Genomic DNA, 14,233 nt, shown 5'->3' with positions numbered 1-14,233 from the left:
CCACTGTTTTTGAAGTCCTTGGATGCAGTGTTTGACAGCACTTCTTCTGGGGACTCCTTCTTGGGGATGACAGTAATGTGGACAATGACAGTAAGACCTGAGGCAAACACCCACACCCCCCACGGGTGCAATACCGAAGCCTCATCCTGGCTGATGGTGTACTTGGCCAACTTTCTGATTTCTAATGCCTCCTTTATTCATTGTTTGTGTTTGTGTCTGCAATGATGGGGTTGTTTCCTTTGCAGTATGACTGATTTTAATGGTTCTTCTTCTGCGATTTCTTTTTGAGTTCACATGAGTCATACTGTCTCTTTTTAAAATATCGTTATGGTGTTTTTTCTTTTTTGAGTTAAATGACCCCGCTGTTTCTCCCACATATGTTTTACTGCATGATTTGCACAGTATTTCATCTATTATGTTGCATTGTCTTTCTGTTCAGTTGTGTCTTTGGCACAGACCAGTAACCATTTTAATGTCATGTGTTGTTTTACTGCTGTGTTTATTTTGTATTTTTGATAGCCCATTGTGCTGGTTCCATTATATCACTGATATATGGCATGATCACTATGTCCTTGTTTTTAGGTTGCAATTAGAATCAACCATATCAACCCCCCTCTCCATAACAAAACCTACTGGCGTCATTCTGAGGAGACATCAGCTCCGGTCTTATTGGCCAAGAATTTTACAGCTTTCTCACTAGACAGAAAAGCAATGAACTTTTCTTGTATTTCAATCGTTTCAGTTTAGTTTTTTCACAGTCAAAGTGCAAAGTTTTCTTAAGTCGGGTTATCTTTGTAGTTGTTGGAGCTGGGTCAGATGTCTGTTATGGCTGCATAGTACACAGATTTTTAAAGTATTTTTTAAAGGAGGTATTAAATCAGATAATGCCGTGTATAAATATAAAACATAATGCGGTCAGTAAAATTGCTTTTGTGCATTGTTCCTGCGTTTTTCAGCAGCATTGTCGTCTCATTTTTGCCAGCTCAGCAACTTAATTTTCTTAAAAAACAATGAGCCTTGCATATAGTGTCATCTTAGACTAACTTTGGCTGTGGACGGTTTTGGCTACAGAAGCTCTGTAGTGGGTTTTCCCTGCATCATTTCTCTCAGCCCTACAAAGCTGGAGCTCTCTGTTTACCAAGACTCTAGCTTTCCTGGTTGACTAGCAGCTGCAGCCTAAAGCAGAACATCCACACCCAAATACATTTGGCAATCAGACATTTTATTACATCACACAAGATAAGCATTTTGAAGATGAGCTGAAATGTTAATTAGTAAATAAATACATATGGACATTGAGGGTTCTACACTTTAAAGTTTTTTTTTCTTGTAATTAAGCGGTTTTGAAAAGAGCCACAACTGGAAGTCATCAGAGAAAATCTGTCCAGTCATGGTTTGTGATGTGCTGCAGCATAAGTTTGGTGCAGATGGCAGTTCAAAAAGGGTTTTCTGAAAAAAAGATTTATGCCCACTTTTAATAGTTTTAACCCGTTTTGTTAAAAGAGCTTTTGCACATCAGGGCAGATTTAAATGTAAAAGCAAATTAAGCTGTATTTCCAATGCGGGAACCTTCTTCTGAAGTCTGTTCCAGGGTCTTTCTGGGGATCATTTTCCTGATCCCCTCTGTTTTGACCACTGGAAGTAGGGATTTGGGATTTTGAAGCCACACTACTGAACAGATTTTCTCACTGTGGTGCCCCCTAATGAGAGTGAATCCAACATCATCTTCATCCTGTCTCTTCTCTGAGATCTCCCCAACCAGTATAAATCAGTCTGGTGTTGAGTCTTGTCTTATCTCTTACTCTGTCCCTTTCTGTCTTTCTTGTCCTCTCTTCCTTCGATCAGTCCTTTTCTGTTTCTTTGATGAATTAGCAATGGTGTGCGTCCATAACAGCCAGTGTTGATGTCCAGCTGTCAGCATGTGCTGTGGCTCGTAAAGTGAAATTCTACCGTAAAGTGTTGCACTGGGATAGAAAAAAGAAGTGTGGTTTCTCTGCCTCGCGATGCTGCTTTTCAGGCTTTTTCTTCCTAACATCCGTGATGCTTTAAATGACATTCTGCTTTGGAGCGAGCACTGTCGCTGCAGCTGATAACTGCACATAGCTGAGGCAGCAATAGTCATGATTACAGATTGTTTTAGAGTAAGGCATTTCTGATTTAGTTTAGTAGCTTTTATTCTAAAGAACACAAAAAGACTAAAAAATCCACAAAAGTGTGTAACATGTTGTGTTCATTGCACTAAGGTGAATTTTCTTGTTTTTAGGTATTTAATAATAAAAATGACTTCAACTTGTTTAGGCTAGGAAGCAGAAACGTACAGGTCATTTTTATTCTTTATAAATACGAAAGATGCTTGTAGTTGAACTAGCTGATTAGCTGTATGTGTTCTAGATAAATGTAGCTGAGTGTCATCTGCATAGCAGTGGCAATTTACTTAACCCTTTAAACTCCACTAGATCTTCAGCGCCCCCAAAGATTATCACTTATATCATCAGCAGTGTCTCAGAAAGGGTACTGTGTAGCTCTGTGGGGTAAACTGTGATTTATAGTTTACCCTTTCAGTGATTTACGGATTTTCCAGACATTTATATCCCATACAGAATGTGTACAATCCAGCCCAGGGCTCCAGACTAACTTTTTTTACGAGGAACACAGTGGTCCCTAACTTAAAATTTTAGGAGCACAAGCAGAAAATGTAGGGGCGCACACTGAAATCGCCTTGCATGGCAAATATTCACATTTCCTCTCATTTTCATTGTATTAGTCATAAATACTTGAACAATTAATTAAGAAATTACAATGTTTACAATTCACATTTTATTGCAGTTGACATCACATGAAAAAAAAATTAAATCTTACTGGCCGCAGTAATACAAAACAAATAGACAAAGAACTTGTCGAATCAGATCAGATTTGATGATTTGATTTGATTTTCACTTTGTAGTTGAAGCAGAATGGCCACCATCATCCCCCATAGGGCATGGTATGACTGGTCCATGTATTCCTGGCAATGAACAGCTTCAGGGACTGATACTCCTCTCCAGCCACTGTTCCCACCTCCTCAGTAAGAAAAGTAGCTATTGGCTGTCCTAAAAGTCGCTAATTAGCATAATCAGTCTAGTACATATAGTTGTAATGGATGCTGCCTTAAAGTGGGAAGGGCAAAAATTGCTAAAAAATAAATGAATAAATTAAACTTTTAGAACATCAAAAATAAATAAATAAATAAAATAAAATAATTCTGTTAATATTTTCTTTATTTTTTAGTTCAGTTTTTTAAGTGTATTTTGCTTTTTAATTGGGAGTCTGTAACATGTCCCAACACTTTTAACTTTTTAGATATTTTTGTCCACACTCTTCATTATAGACATTACTCTGACAGTAAGCCAGCGCAGGATCCTCCAGCAGCAGCTTTGTACCTTTCATTTTCAGCCTGGTCATGAAACAGAGGTGAGCGTCACCTGAATGCAGCAGCTGCTGCTGCAAGAAGACCAAGCCTCATATGAAAGGGGTCTGCACAGCACCCGCTTCTCATTGGGAAGAGTAAACTACCTTCATTCACCTCAGTCTCCAAAAGTCTCCAATAATACCAGAAAAACTCGCTAGATTTGTCACTTTTAAAAAAAGCCACTAGAGGGGTCTGAAAACTCACTAAATATAGCGAGAAAAATTCTCCCAAGACCCGCCTTTTTCCACACATAAGCCAATCACAGTGGTCGTTCGTCCTCCGCTCACACGCACATTGGCTGTCGTCTTCTTCGTTGGTGTTTGTCTCCTTTTCTTGTATTGAAGTTAGTTTGAGTCGGCAAACCAGCAGCTAATTTGCGCATTACTGTGAAGAAGAGGGAAGCAGAAGTTTGTTAGCGACTAAATAAATTCAATACAACTACTACAAGAAAAAGACTGGCAAATGTTTTGGTCGCCATTGCGCCAGTAGATTCATTGGCACTGTCTCACATTTTAGTTGCAAAATGCGACCATTTGCTGGCAGTCTGGAGCCCTGCAACCAACAAAATGTGTTTATTCAGAGACTATATGGCAACGATTACTATCACTACTATGTTGTTATGAGACCTTGCAAAAAAGAAAATAGTTTCCGTTGTGTGTTTGTTTCAATGCCAATATTTTTTCTCCTGAAAGCCAAGACTTGAGAGAATGATGTGCAGATGAGAAAAGGCTTGGTCACTGTTGATCTGTGTGTTATTTCTACAAAGTTCTGTTAGTAATAAATTCTGCTTTCTTCTTCTGGCCGGCCTTTATGCTGCTATATCTATTGATACATTAATTTTATATAATTTTAGCCTCATAATCTGGCAACTGAGGCTGTCCTGGAAACATCATGTCTGCATGCTGACTGGGATTAAAGGGGTCCAGCATTAATAGGCAAGGCAAACCAAAAAAACAAACAACAAAACAAACAAAAAAGAACAACTTAGAGTTTTAAAGGTAAATCTGCCTAACAGTAAAACATGTATAAGAGTCAAAAAATGTGAGATTTGATTTACATCAACAAACTTGAATCTAAGTATGATTTAAAGCAGTGTTTCTATATCCAGGTCTTCAGGACCCACTGCCCTGCAAATTTTACATGTGTTCCTACTCACTTGGTTCAGATTAATGAAGTTCCTCATCAAGTTCTTTGCAAGCTGTTTATTTAATATATTATTATTCATGTGTTAAAGTAGGGTTAGCTCTAAAACATGCAGCGTAGAGGGTCCTGAGGACCAGGATTGAGAAACATTGATTTAAAGTGGCCCAATGTGTGGGTAGAAATGACCTGATTAACTTTAATAACTTAAGTCCACGTTGAGCCTGTTTACTGTGCAGAGTCCTGGAAAGGTTCTCAGAAACTGTATCATAAACGTCTTTCATTCCCTCATACGCTGGAAGTGAAAGCGTTCATGCTTTAGACTGACGAAGACGTCAAGTCTGCTGCAGGTGTGTCATGTGAACCGTTTGAGAGATCAGCTCTGAAACTTGTCTGTGATAAATAGTCCAGCAGGTGTAGGATTTCTGTTTAGCATCGGCATGACCATCTGTCTATTTTTGTTTCTCTCTTTCACTCTCACTCCTAACCTTCATACCAACTTACACATTTGTTATCAGAGTAATGAAGGAAACCATCATAAAGAGGACAATATTTATTAAACTGCTTCCTGATTGTAGGATTTCTAAAAGGATATTCCAAATAATTCATCTGCATGGGCATCATTTTATGTGCTTTTTAAACTTTGTGGATCACTTCAATTTACCACCTGTTTGTCTGCCACAAAACAGCACAAAGAATGAAACTTCAGTCCTAATAAATTACCAAAAGTCAAATGTTTGATTATATGAATTATTTGAATTCTTTAAATGCTAATTTGATAACATGATGTGACTATTTATATACTGTAATTGCACCGATTTTGATTTACAAATGATAAATCCTTCAGCCCCACTCTGAACCCAGCGTTTATTTAAAAGACTCCTTTTTTTATTGAAATTTACAGGATGTTCTTAAAACATCCACATTATTCTAAGAAACTAGTTTCATCATGAATTTAAGCTCATTTTAGACCCTGATACATCTAACTGTGAAAACCATTTTTGTCTTTTCTGAGGTTTTGTTGTTTTAACCTTTTTATGTCTTAACTAAGATGTTTTATAGTTTATTTTTATGTTATTTACACGTATTTCAGTTATTTTGTGCTTCATTTTTGCGGTCTGTTGTATTCATTTTTGTAATTTTTGTCCGGGAACGTTTGATTTTCCTGGTTAAATAAAGGTCAGAAAAAATTTAAATAGTCATTTTTTGCATCAATGATTTTGTAGACACAAACTGGTTTAGTGTTACAGTTTAAGTGGATTAGAAATGGAAATTCAGTTCAAAAGCTTGATTTGTCTCCTTGGTGTAATTTATTTATGAGGAAAGAAAACAAATGAAATGGTGGTAGTTGTTTAAACACCACCTGTTCCATCTCAGGACTACGAGCTATATTTAGCTGTATAAATGGTAGCTAACAGCTATTTGAACTGTCTGTGTGCAGGATGTAATAGCTGGTTACCCTGACAACCAACCATTTACTGGGACTGTTTGATTATATGTTTTACCTGCAACCTTTTAGGCTTCTTCAAGTCTTACAATTAAAAAAAGGATTAATCTAGGAAGGTAGTAAAAGTATATTAGTCTTTAATTTTGAAGTATTTTATATTGATTCATTACAACATTGAAGTTATACGTGGACCAACTGTTCTGAGATCAATTTAAAGAAAGCTGTAAATGTTTCTGGTTGTAAAAGGACGGAAGTTGTGGCGGGTTTGTGTGACATGACTGAAGACAGTACAAAGTAGAGGTTTTCTTTTTCCAAACCATTGGTCAAAGAGTAAGAATGCCCATATTGATCTGTGTTCAATTTATTCAGATAAAAATTATAAATGACTCCTCCAACCAGTCATTATGGTATTTTCTATGAATTATTTATACAAATAAATTTCATGCCCTTAAAAGCATAAATGATGGACAATAAAGCATCTGATTAATGCCCATCAGCAGCAGCACCTCTGATTGGTCTTCTTGGTTTGCTGCATTTATACAAAATTCATTCATTAATCCCTCTGTTCCTTCATTAATCTCAGCTAATGTTTTTGCATTTTTTTTTTACCCTTCTCCTTTTGTGGCCCTTATCGCCTTCATGGAAAAACCGCAGACACTAACATTCACTCCTAGGGAGAATTTAGAGAAACCAGTTAACCTAGCATGCATGTCTTTGGACTGCGGGAGGAAGCCAGAGTACCTGGAGAGAACCCACACATACATGGGGGGGAACATGCAAACTCCATAAAGAAAGGCTCCTGTTTAAACCCATCCCTAGCTGAGGTTCGAACCAGCGACTTTCTTTCTGTGAGGCCACAGTGCTAACCAGCAACCACCGTGCAGAAAGGGGTGCAGCAGCCATATTGAACAACTGCATGTGGTGATGGGGTTGTCCTGTTTCCACCTGTTTAACACCAACATTTCCAGGAATTTTTGTTACCCAGGATTTATTTACCAAAATAAAAGAATTCCTGGTTTGCTTTTACACCATGTAGCTGAGTTCTGGAAAATTTATCAGGCAGATACCACTTGTTGGTTTGGCAGTTAGACCCACTTCAGCTGTTCTGGTTTTTTAGCTTCTTTAATCTTGTTTCATTTTCTTTAACTTTACCTGAATGTGTTTCTGTGTGCTTCCAACATTCAGCTCTGCCAGCTCAACATTTGCTTCATTTCCAGTCGCGGACTCAATGTCATCCTCTGTAAATACGCTCCAAAGATCCTGGAACTCATCCTCTGTCCACTTCTCATAGCTCCATTTTTCAAATGATCAAAAGACAGTTCAGTTTATACAAGTAAAATAAATGATGCAGCCACACCTCAGCTTAAACATACGATGAACAGAAGTGCATAATGCTGCAAGTTTGCTCCACTAATCACAGCTCTTGAAAATGGCAGGGAGTCCAGAGGTCGCAAATATAATTCTGTAAGTGAAAAAATAAGGACAGGAAAAGAGTGGATGCTAATGCTGTTGAGAAAAAAAAAGCCAATGAGGATCGTATCTAACACAGGATAGAGTTAAAACGTCTGTTAAATGCTAGTTTTGTAAGGAAGAGTTATAACTTCTTAGTCTAACCCTTAAATATTTGAAACAAAATCTCCTTTAAATTGATTTAACACAGAACTTTCTTCTTCTGCCTGAACTTCATGTCTAAGGACGCCTCAGTAATAAACAGAAATATTTAAGTGCATTTTAAATTAAAACTTTTTTTAATGACGTCTGCCTCTGACCTGTTTGTAGATCAAGCTACGTTTGACACACAGCACGTGTCCACAGATGATGCCAACACAGCTCTGCACAGAGCGTCCAAACATCGAGAAAAAGCTGGCACATAAGCAAGAATGATTTTGTAGACTTCAGTTCTGCATTTACTCTTCAAGCAAGAAGAAATTTCCTCCCACCCTGACTGACCATCTGCAGTCAGTCTGGGTGTCCTGACAGTCAGCACAGCTGCACCCTCTCATATATACATAGTGTCAGTCTGTATAGCAGCACAATCATTGCATTGTGGCTTATTATATTTATATTTATTGTCTTTTTAGTTTATTACCATGTTGTTGTTTTGTTTTTTGATAGTGGTAAATGTGTGTGCACAGGCTCGGAAACATGTACTACTGAATTTCACTGCCATCTTGCACATGACAAATGAACAACTTGAAAATTGAAGCAGTGTTTTCTAGCGTGGGTCGAGAAGACACTTGATCTGTACTGAAATATTTCAGTCTTTCCTGTTCACCAGCAGATTAAGCATGCTGAAGATGGTGCTGACTTCTTGAAAAGAGCTGCTAGAATCTGTATAGACTCCTCATTATTTTTTAGTCTCCACTTTCCAGTTGAGGCTTTGGTGGCATGTATGCAGCTTTTCACTGACAAATAGTGGTAATAATAAGAAAAAAATGATGATGAATCAGAGATTCTCATCACCACACATGTAGAAAACAAGCTCAGGGTCACAGAATAGTTTTGGTTTTAGTCTTAAGAATGAGAGGAAGTATCAGAGGAAGTTATTTCTTAGTGTAACCTGAATGATGATGACATTGATGACATCTGATTTCACTGTAGGACTTTATTTAAACATGAAGTCATAGTGAAGCTGAAACAGAAAAATCCATTCAATCCTATTTGCTTGTGTTACATTGATGTGTTTGAAGTAATGAAAATGGCTGCTATTGATTGTGATGTCTGTTTACTAGTTTAGTTGAACTCTGCAAACGTCCTGTGTGTCTGCAGGCAACCCGACAAACTGAGAGTGGTGTGGATTAGAAGAAACAGACATCACAGCACAAAGGTAATAAACAGATAAATGTGTGAAAGTTCCAGTCTGATTAAAACCGTAGCATTAACATTTTAGTTTTGTTTGTGAAATGTTCACTGCAGAGACTAAATACTGTCCATGGGAAGGTCATTTGACAATGCTGACCCTGAATCTTTGTTTCTGTTCTTCTGTCAGCTCCACAGCTGGCAGCCAGGGATACAAAACCCCTACAGGGGCTTGGTGATTTGGCAGGTTCCAGAGAGTTTGAACATTACCGTCACTCTCTTCAAGGTACGAAGTTAAGTCTGTATGTCATTGTGGTTAGGAGTTAACTTATTTAACTTGTATATCTGGAGCAATATATTCTATTTTTAAACAATTCTGTCTCATGTGAATGCATAACGTGGCCGCGTCTCCATGCTGGTGTTTAAACTGTTCTACTAGGAAGACCTCGCTTTGTAAACTGCAGAACAAATCAGACATAAGACTTTATTTCTTGTAATTCACAATGGAGATCATAAAAACACAAATGAAACAACTCTGCTCTAAGGAGAGGCAGAAATACTATTAATTTCTTCTTGATGAGGCCTGTTTGTCCCAAATTTCCCTGAGGACTCTCCAAAGGGATTAATAAAGTATTTCTATTCTATTTCTATGTTTATTCTGCTTCCTGTCTAAAATAACATCCCCAAAATAAATTAAGTACATCTTCACAACTACAAGGGCTGTTTGTATAATCTTGGTCCTAAAGTAAAGCTGAGACATGAGAGATTGATACAGACGTGTCAGAATCAACATATGTGTTACTGTGTCAGAGTAAATGCACCTGGAACACAGTAAAATCAGTATCTCCTCCTCAAAGAAAACCACATTTCTTTTAGTGATAACCAGAGGACAAATGTCCAGTTCATCTAGGAAAGAGTAAAATAGTACTATGGAATGAGTCAAGTAGTCCTGGTAATGAGTAAAGTAATCCTAGGAACGAATAAATTAATATTAGATTAGATTAGATTCAACTTCATTGTCATTACACATGTACAGATACATGGCAACGAAATGCAGTTTAGCATCTAACCAGAAGTGCAAAAGCAGTAAGTGCAGATATAATAAAATATAATTAAATATAGCATTAGTATAGGCGAGGTGAGGAACTGTGCTGCAGTTAGGTAAACAGTGAACCTGAGCAGGTTTTCAGGTGTTTAAATACAGGTGTTACACAGGTAAATGTCTCCAGAAGCCATCGGCCGATGATGATGATTGACATCTCTATCACTGGTCAGAGTCAGGAGGATCCAGGGATAGCCCCACATTCACCTTAGAAACACCATGAGGATCCAGAAAGAAGTGAAGCCCAAGATAGTCTATGATAGGAAAAGTGAATCCTTCACTATAAAACCTTCTTCATCTCCATGGAAACCAGCAAGACCTTCATGATTAATTTCAAACAAAGGCAAAGTCACAGGAGAACACCTTAGCAGAGTTTTTAGAGCTGGAATCGAACTTTTCACCACAAACCAGCAAAAGTAAGACATGATTTCTGATTCTGGCTGGTAGCTCCCACAGTGATGAGACTGACATCTTTGTAACCATCAGAGTCTCTGCTTTCATGTGACTCCTTGTTTATGTGGTTTGCTTGAAGTGAAGAAATTAGCAGAAGCTCTGAAGTGGACAGAGCTGTTGTCATGGTTTTCTTACAGTCTCATATAACTGCTTGGGGTTTGAACTGTGTTTGGTTTGGATGCCAGCGCTGGTAGTCTTTCACCTGAGTTTCTCCCCGTCAGTTTGCTATGCTACATGCTAGCATTGCTGCTTCCTGGCATCTGCAAACATCTTGTGGACTGCATAGATCTCATGCTGCCCTCTGTATAGGGGCTGAAGTCCAGAAGAGGTTAAGCTGTTCTGGTCTGGAGGGCTCACTGAGCAAATTGCAGAAAAAAAAGCAATAAATCAGACAAATAAGACCGTATTCCTTCAGGGATTCTTCAGTCTGATGGTTTTACTTGATGTAAACTCAGGATCAACTAATTCCATCACACCTGGAAAACTTCAACATGGTCAACTAAACAGCTGCGACACCTAGAAAAAAACAGAAAACATCCTACAGACAATCATCAAGAGCACCTGCATGAAGAATGAAATTATTTCATATATCACCTTATTTTAGTTACAGTTTGTCAGATATGTCTACTTGTGACAAACCCAGTGTCTCACTGGATTTAACTAATGGTTATAATGGCTGCAAATAGATGAAGGAGTCAGTCATGTAGATGTAGATGACGTACATGTATTAGAAAAATCCTAAAAGAGGTTTTTTTTCATTAACAGGAACCTGCTGCAGAAGAGTTTGAAGACAAGGACTGGACGTTTGTCATTGAAAATGTGAGTCTGTTGCCTTTATGTTTTCCTTTCTTACTGTTCCTTTAAGAAGAAACCTTTGAGTCTAAACACTGACTGATATGTTGTGTGTCATTTGTTGTGCTGCCTAAACAACTTCAACCCACCAAGGCCCGAACTCTACCAGACCTCTGAAGGTACCCTGTAGGACTATGATGTTTTCAGTAGATTAGTTAAATCCTGTTGACTTTAAAAGTGGATAAATGGTTCCTCAGTCCACTTTGACCTGTCTCTTCTGCAGCAGGAGATAAACAAAGAGCAACAAGGTTACAAACACAAACACAGTCTGCATTTGTTGTTACTCCGTATATCTTGACATTGCTGTCAAGTGGCAGCAGACCACTACAAAGGGTAGTTGTTCACCCTCAAATCTCTGTAGTGGAGCCTCAGTTTCTACATCACATGGTTGCGGGTACATAGATCCCAAAGAGAACATAGGTAAAGAAAGTCAGACATGTACAGTACATCCTTTGATAAGATTTAAAATACATAAACACTTGATTCTTTCTCACTGTCTTTATTAATTGATCTTTCAATAAACAGAACATTCAGCAACATTTTCATCTAGTCAGAAATTAAAGACACATTTGATATAAAAGAAAATATTCAAAAGAAGAGAAAGTTTTATGTCTGTTGTAGAATAATGTCTTCAGTTGCTGGATGCTGAGCTTGGATCGTCTCCCTGTTTATAAACTTAGCACAAAAAGTAAGGAAATTAGTATTTGGTGGACTATTTCTCCCACTAGCTGGTGTTGTAAGGCAAGGCAAGGCAAGGCAAATTTATTTGTATAGCACATTTCATGTACAAGACAATTTAAAGTGCTTTACATAAAACATTTCAGCAAGGTGCAGAAAGCATTACAAGTGCATTAAAAAAGAAAAAGAAAGATTAAAAGAAATGCAATTAATGAAATAAAAACAGAACAAAGATGCTAAAATAAAATAGATAAAATCCAAGAAATAAAATTCCAGTGGGGGGAAAGAAAATATTAAAACATGATTCCAGCTTAAAAGAACCAGATGTAGATTTTGACTTCTAAATAAAAATTACTGAAATGCAGCAGAGAACAGGAAGGTCTTTAACCTGGATTTAAATAAACTGAGTGTTTCAGCTGATCTGAAGCTTTCTGGGAATTTGTTCCAGACATGTGGAGCAAAGAAGCTGAATGCAGCTTCTCCATGTCTGGTTCTGACTCTGGGAACTGATAAGAAACTGGAACCAGATGGCCTGAGGTTTCTGGCAGGTTCATACTGGGTCAAGAGGTCACTGATGTATTTTGGTCCTAAACCATTCAGAGCTTTATAGACCAGCAGCAGAATCTCTCAGAATCTTGTAATCTACATGGTTGGAAATCCTGATTAGTCACCTTTACAACCAGGTACAACTTGTCATGATGGTGCTTCTGTGGAATGAACTACACAGCTAAACATGTGGTTAGTGCCCCTTGATAATGTACCAAAATCCTCATGTATGTATGACTGACACACGACTGATAGACGGACATATTGGAACCAGACCTCAACCCAACATAACCATCCTGGTTGACCTTTAACAACTCCTGGTTGTGAAATGGGATGCCATCCCACAGCTAAATGTGACCAGAATGGTGACCAGCATGAGGAGGAAGAGCCAGCTGTTGTGGCTGTGTATGGATCTTCATCACTACTGAGGTCCCTACAGTGGAAAATGTTTATTCCCTCTTACTGCGGGAGAGTTCAGTCATGTTCAATTATCATCATCCACCAAGAGACCCAGAACCAGAGTGACACCAACAGGAGAATATTTCTGGGGCACGACCCCCACGATAATAACTAACCAGGCTTTCCAACCATGTAGAGTACAACACCAACTGGGATTATTAAAGAAGAGAAATAACTGAACATCAAGTTATTATGTGAAGGTCACTAATTTCTATCTGCTCATCTGTGGGTGGCTGTTCTGTTTAATTTCAGCATTTTATTTAACTTAACAAGGAATATGTGTTTTGTATAAACTCAATATTTTATCCTTATTTTAGCTTATTTAATTAAACAATCTTTTCATTTGAATTTTATTTGATTTTTTTTGTTTAATTTTATTTCATTGTGTTTTTCTGATTTATATGCATTTTATATGATTTATATTTATCTGCCTCTATTGTTTCCTTGTGTAAATTTCTGAGATTTTTTTTATTTGTATTTATCCTTTTTATAATTTTATTTTATTTTATTTTTAGATATCCTCTATAAAGTTTATGACTTAATGATTTTCCAACTGCTATTATTCTTTTATTCATTATTTCCTCAGATTTTTTTAGATTTTCATCTTTACCTTTTTTAACATTTGCATTTTGTGAAGCTCTTTGTGTAAATTCAGTTTTGCAGATTAAACAAAGTCTGATTTATTGATGTGTCGTTTTTCTGGGTTGGATCAGGAGACAAAAGGCCGCAGGAAGGTGTTGGCTTCAGCTGATGTGAACATGAAGAAGTATGCCAGCGCTACGCAGGCCCAGTATGACGTCACACTGAAGCTTAAACCTCTGTCTGTGAAGGTGGTTGAAGCTACGCTGAAATTCAGCCTGTCCTGTGTCTTTCTGAAGGAGGGCAAAGCCACGTAAGTCCAGGCTGGAACAAACCAGTTGGCTGCCTGTCCTCTGAACTGGAATGTTGCATGATGGGACGTATCCGTGGCTCCTGCAGATGAACTGGAGCTTCTTCAACATGTAGAGGCTGATGAGGACTTTGTATTTTCTCTCTCAGGGATGAAGACATGCAGAGTTTGGCCAGTTTGATGAGTATGAAGCAGAGCGATGTTGGAAACTTGGATGATTTCAATGACAGCGATGATGAGGTCGGCGAGGAGAGAAGGGCCAGCTTTGGAAGTGGACAAACTCTTCATGTTACTGGTAACACTGATCCCACATCTAAAAATCACCATAGGCTGATTAGACTGAACAATATAAGCCACTGGTGTCAGTTAAATCTATGGAAAATATAAGCAAAAAGGCAAAAGAAAAACAGACGAGCTGAG

At 37.9% G+C, this 14,233-nt stretch overlaps 1 protein-coding gene across 3 annotated transcripts in view; it reads left to right on the top strand.

The window, feature by feature from the left end:
• LOC121639857 overlaps window positions 1–14,233 on the top strand; it is a 63,860-nt gene that overhangs the window by 5,286 nt on the left and 44,341 nt on the right. For all 3 annotated transcript variants that reach the window (XM_041985414.1, XM_041985415.1, XM_041985416.1), the window contains exons 2-6: window positions 8,805–8,862; window positions 9,025–9,120; window positions 11,155–11,208; window positions 13,638–13,816; window positions 13,963–14,108. In XM_041985414.1, the coding sequence (XP_041841348.1) occupies window positions 8,805–8,862; window positions 9,025–9,120; window positions 11,155–11,208; window positions 13,638–13,816; window positions 13,963–14,108 (533 nt within the window). The remainder of the gene's footprint in view (window positions 1–8,804; window positions 8,863–9,024; window positions 9,121–11,154; window positions 11,209–13,637; window positions 13,817–13,962; window positions 14,109–14,233) is intronic.

The sequence above is a fragment of the Melanotaenia boesemani genome, chromosome 5 (genome assembly GCF_017639745.1).
Source record: "Melanotaenia boesemani isolate fMelBoe1 chromosome 5, fMelBoe1.pri, whole genome shotgun sequence".
Taxonomy (NCBI): Eukaryota; Metazoa; Chordata; class Actinopteri; order Atheriniformes; family Melanotaeniidae; genus Melanotaenia; species Melanotaenia boesemani.
This window is presented reverse-complemented; position numbering and strand designations above follow the sequence as displayed.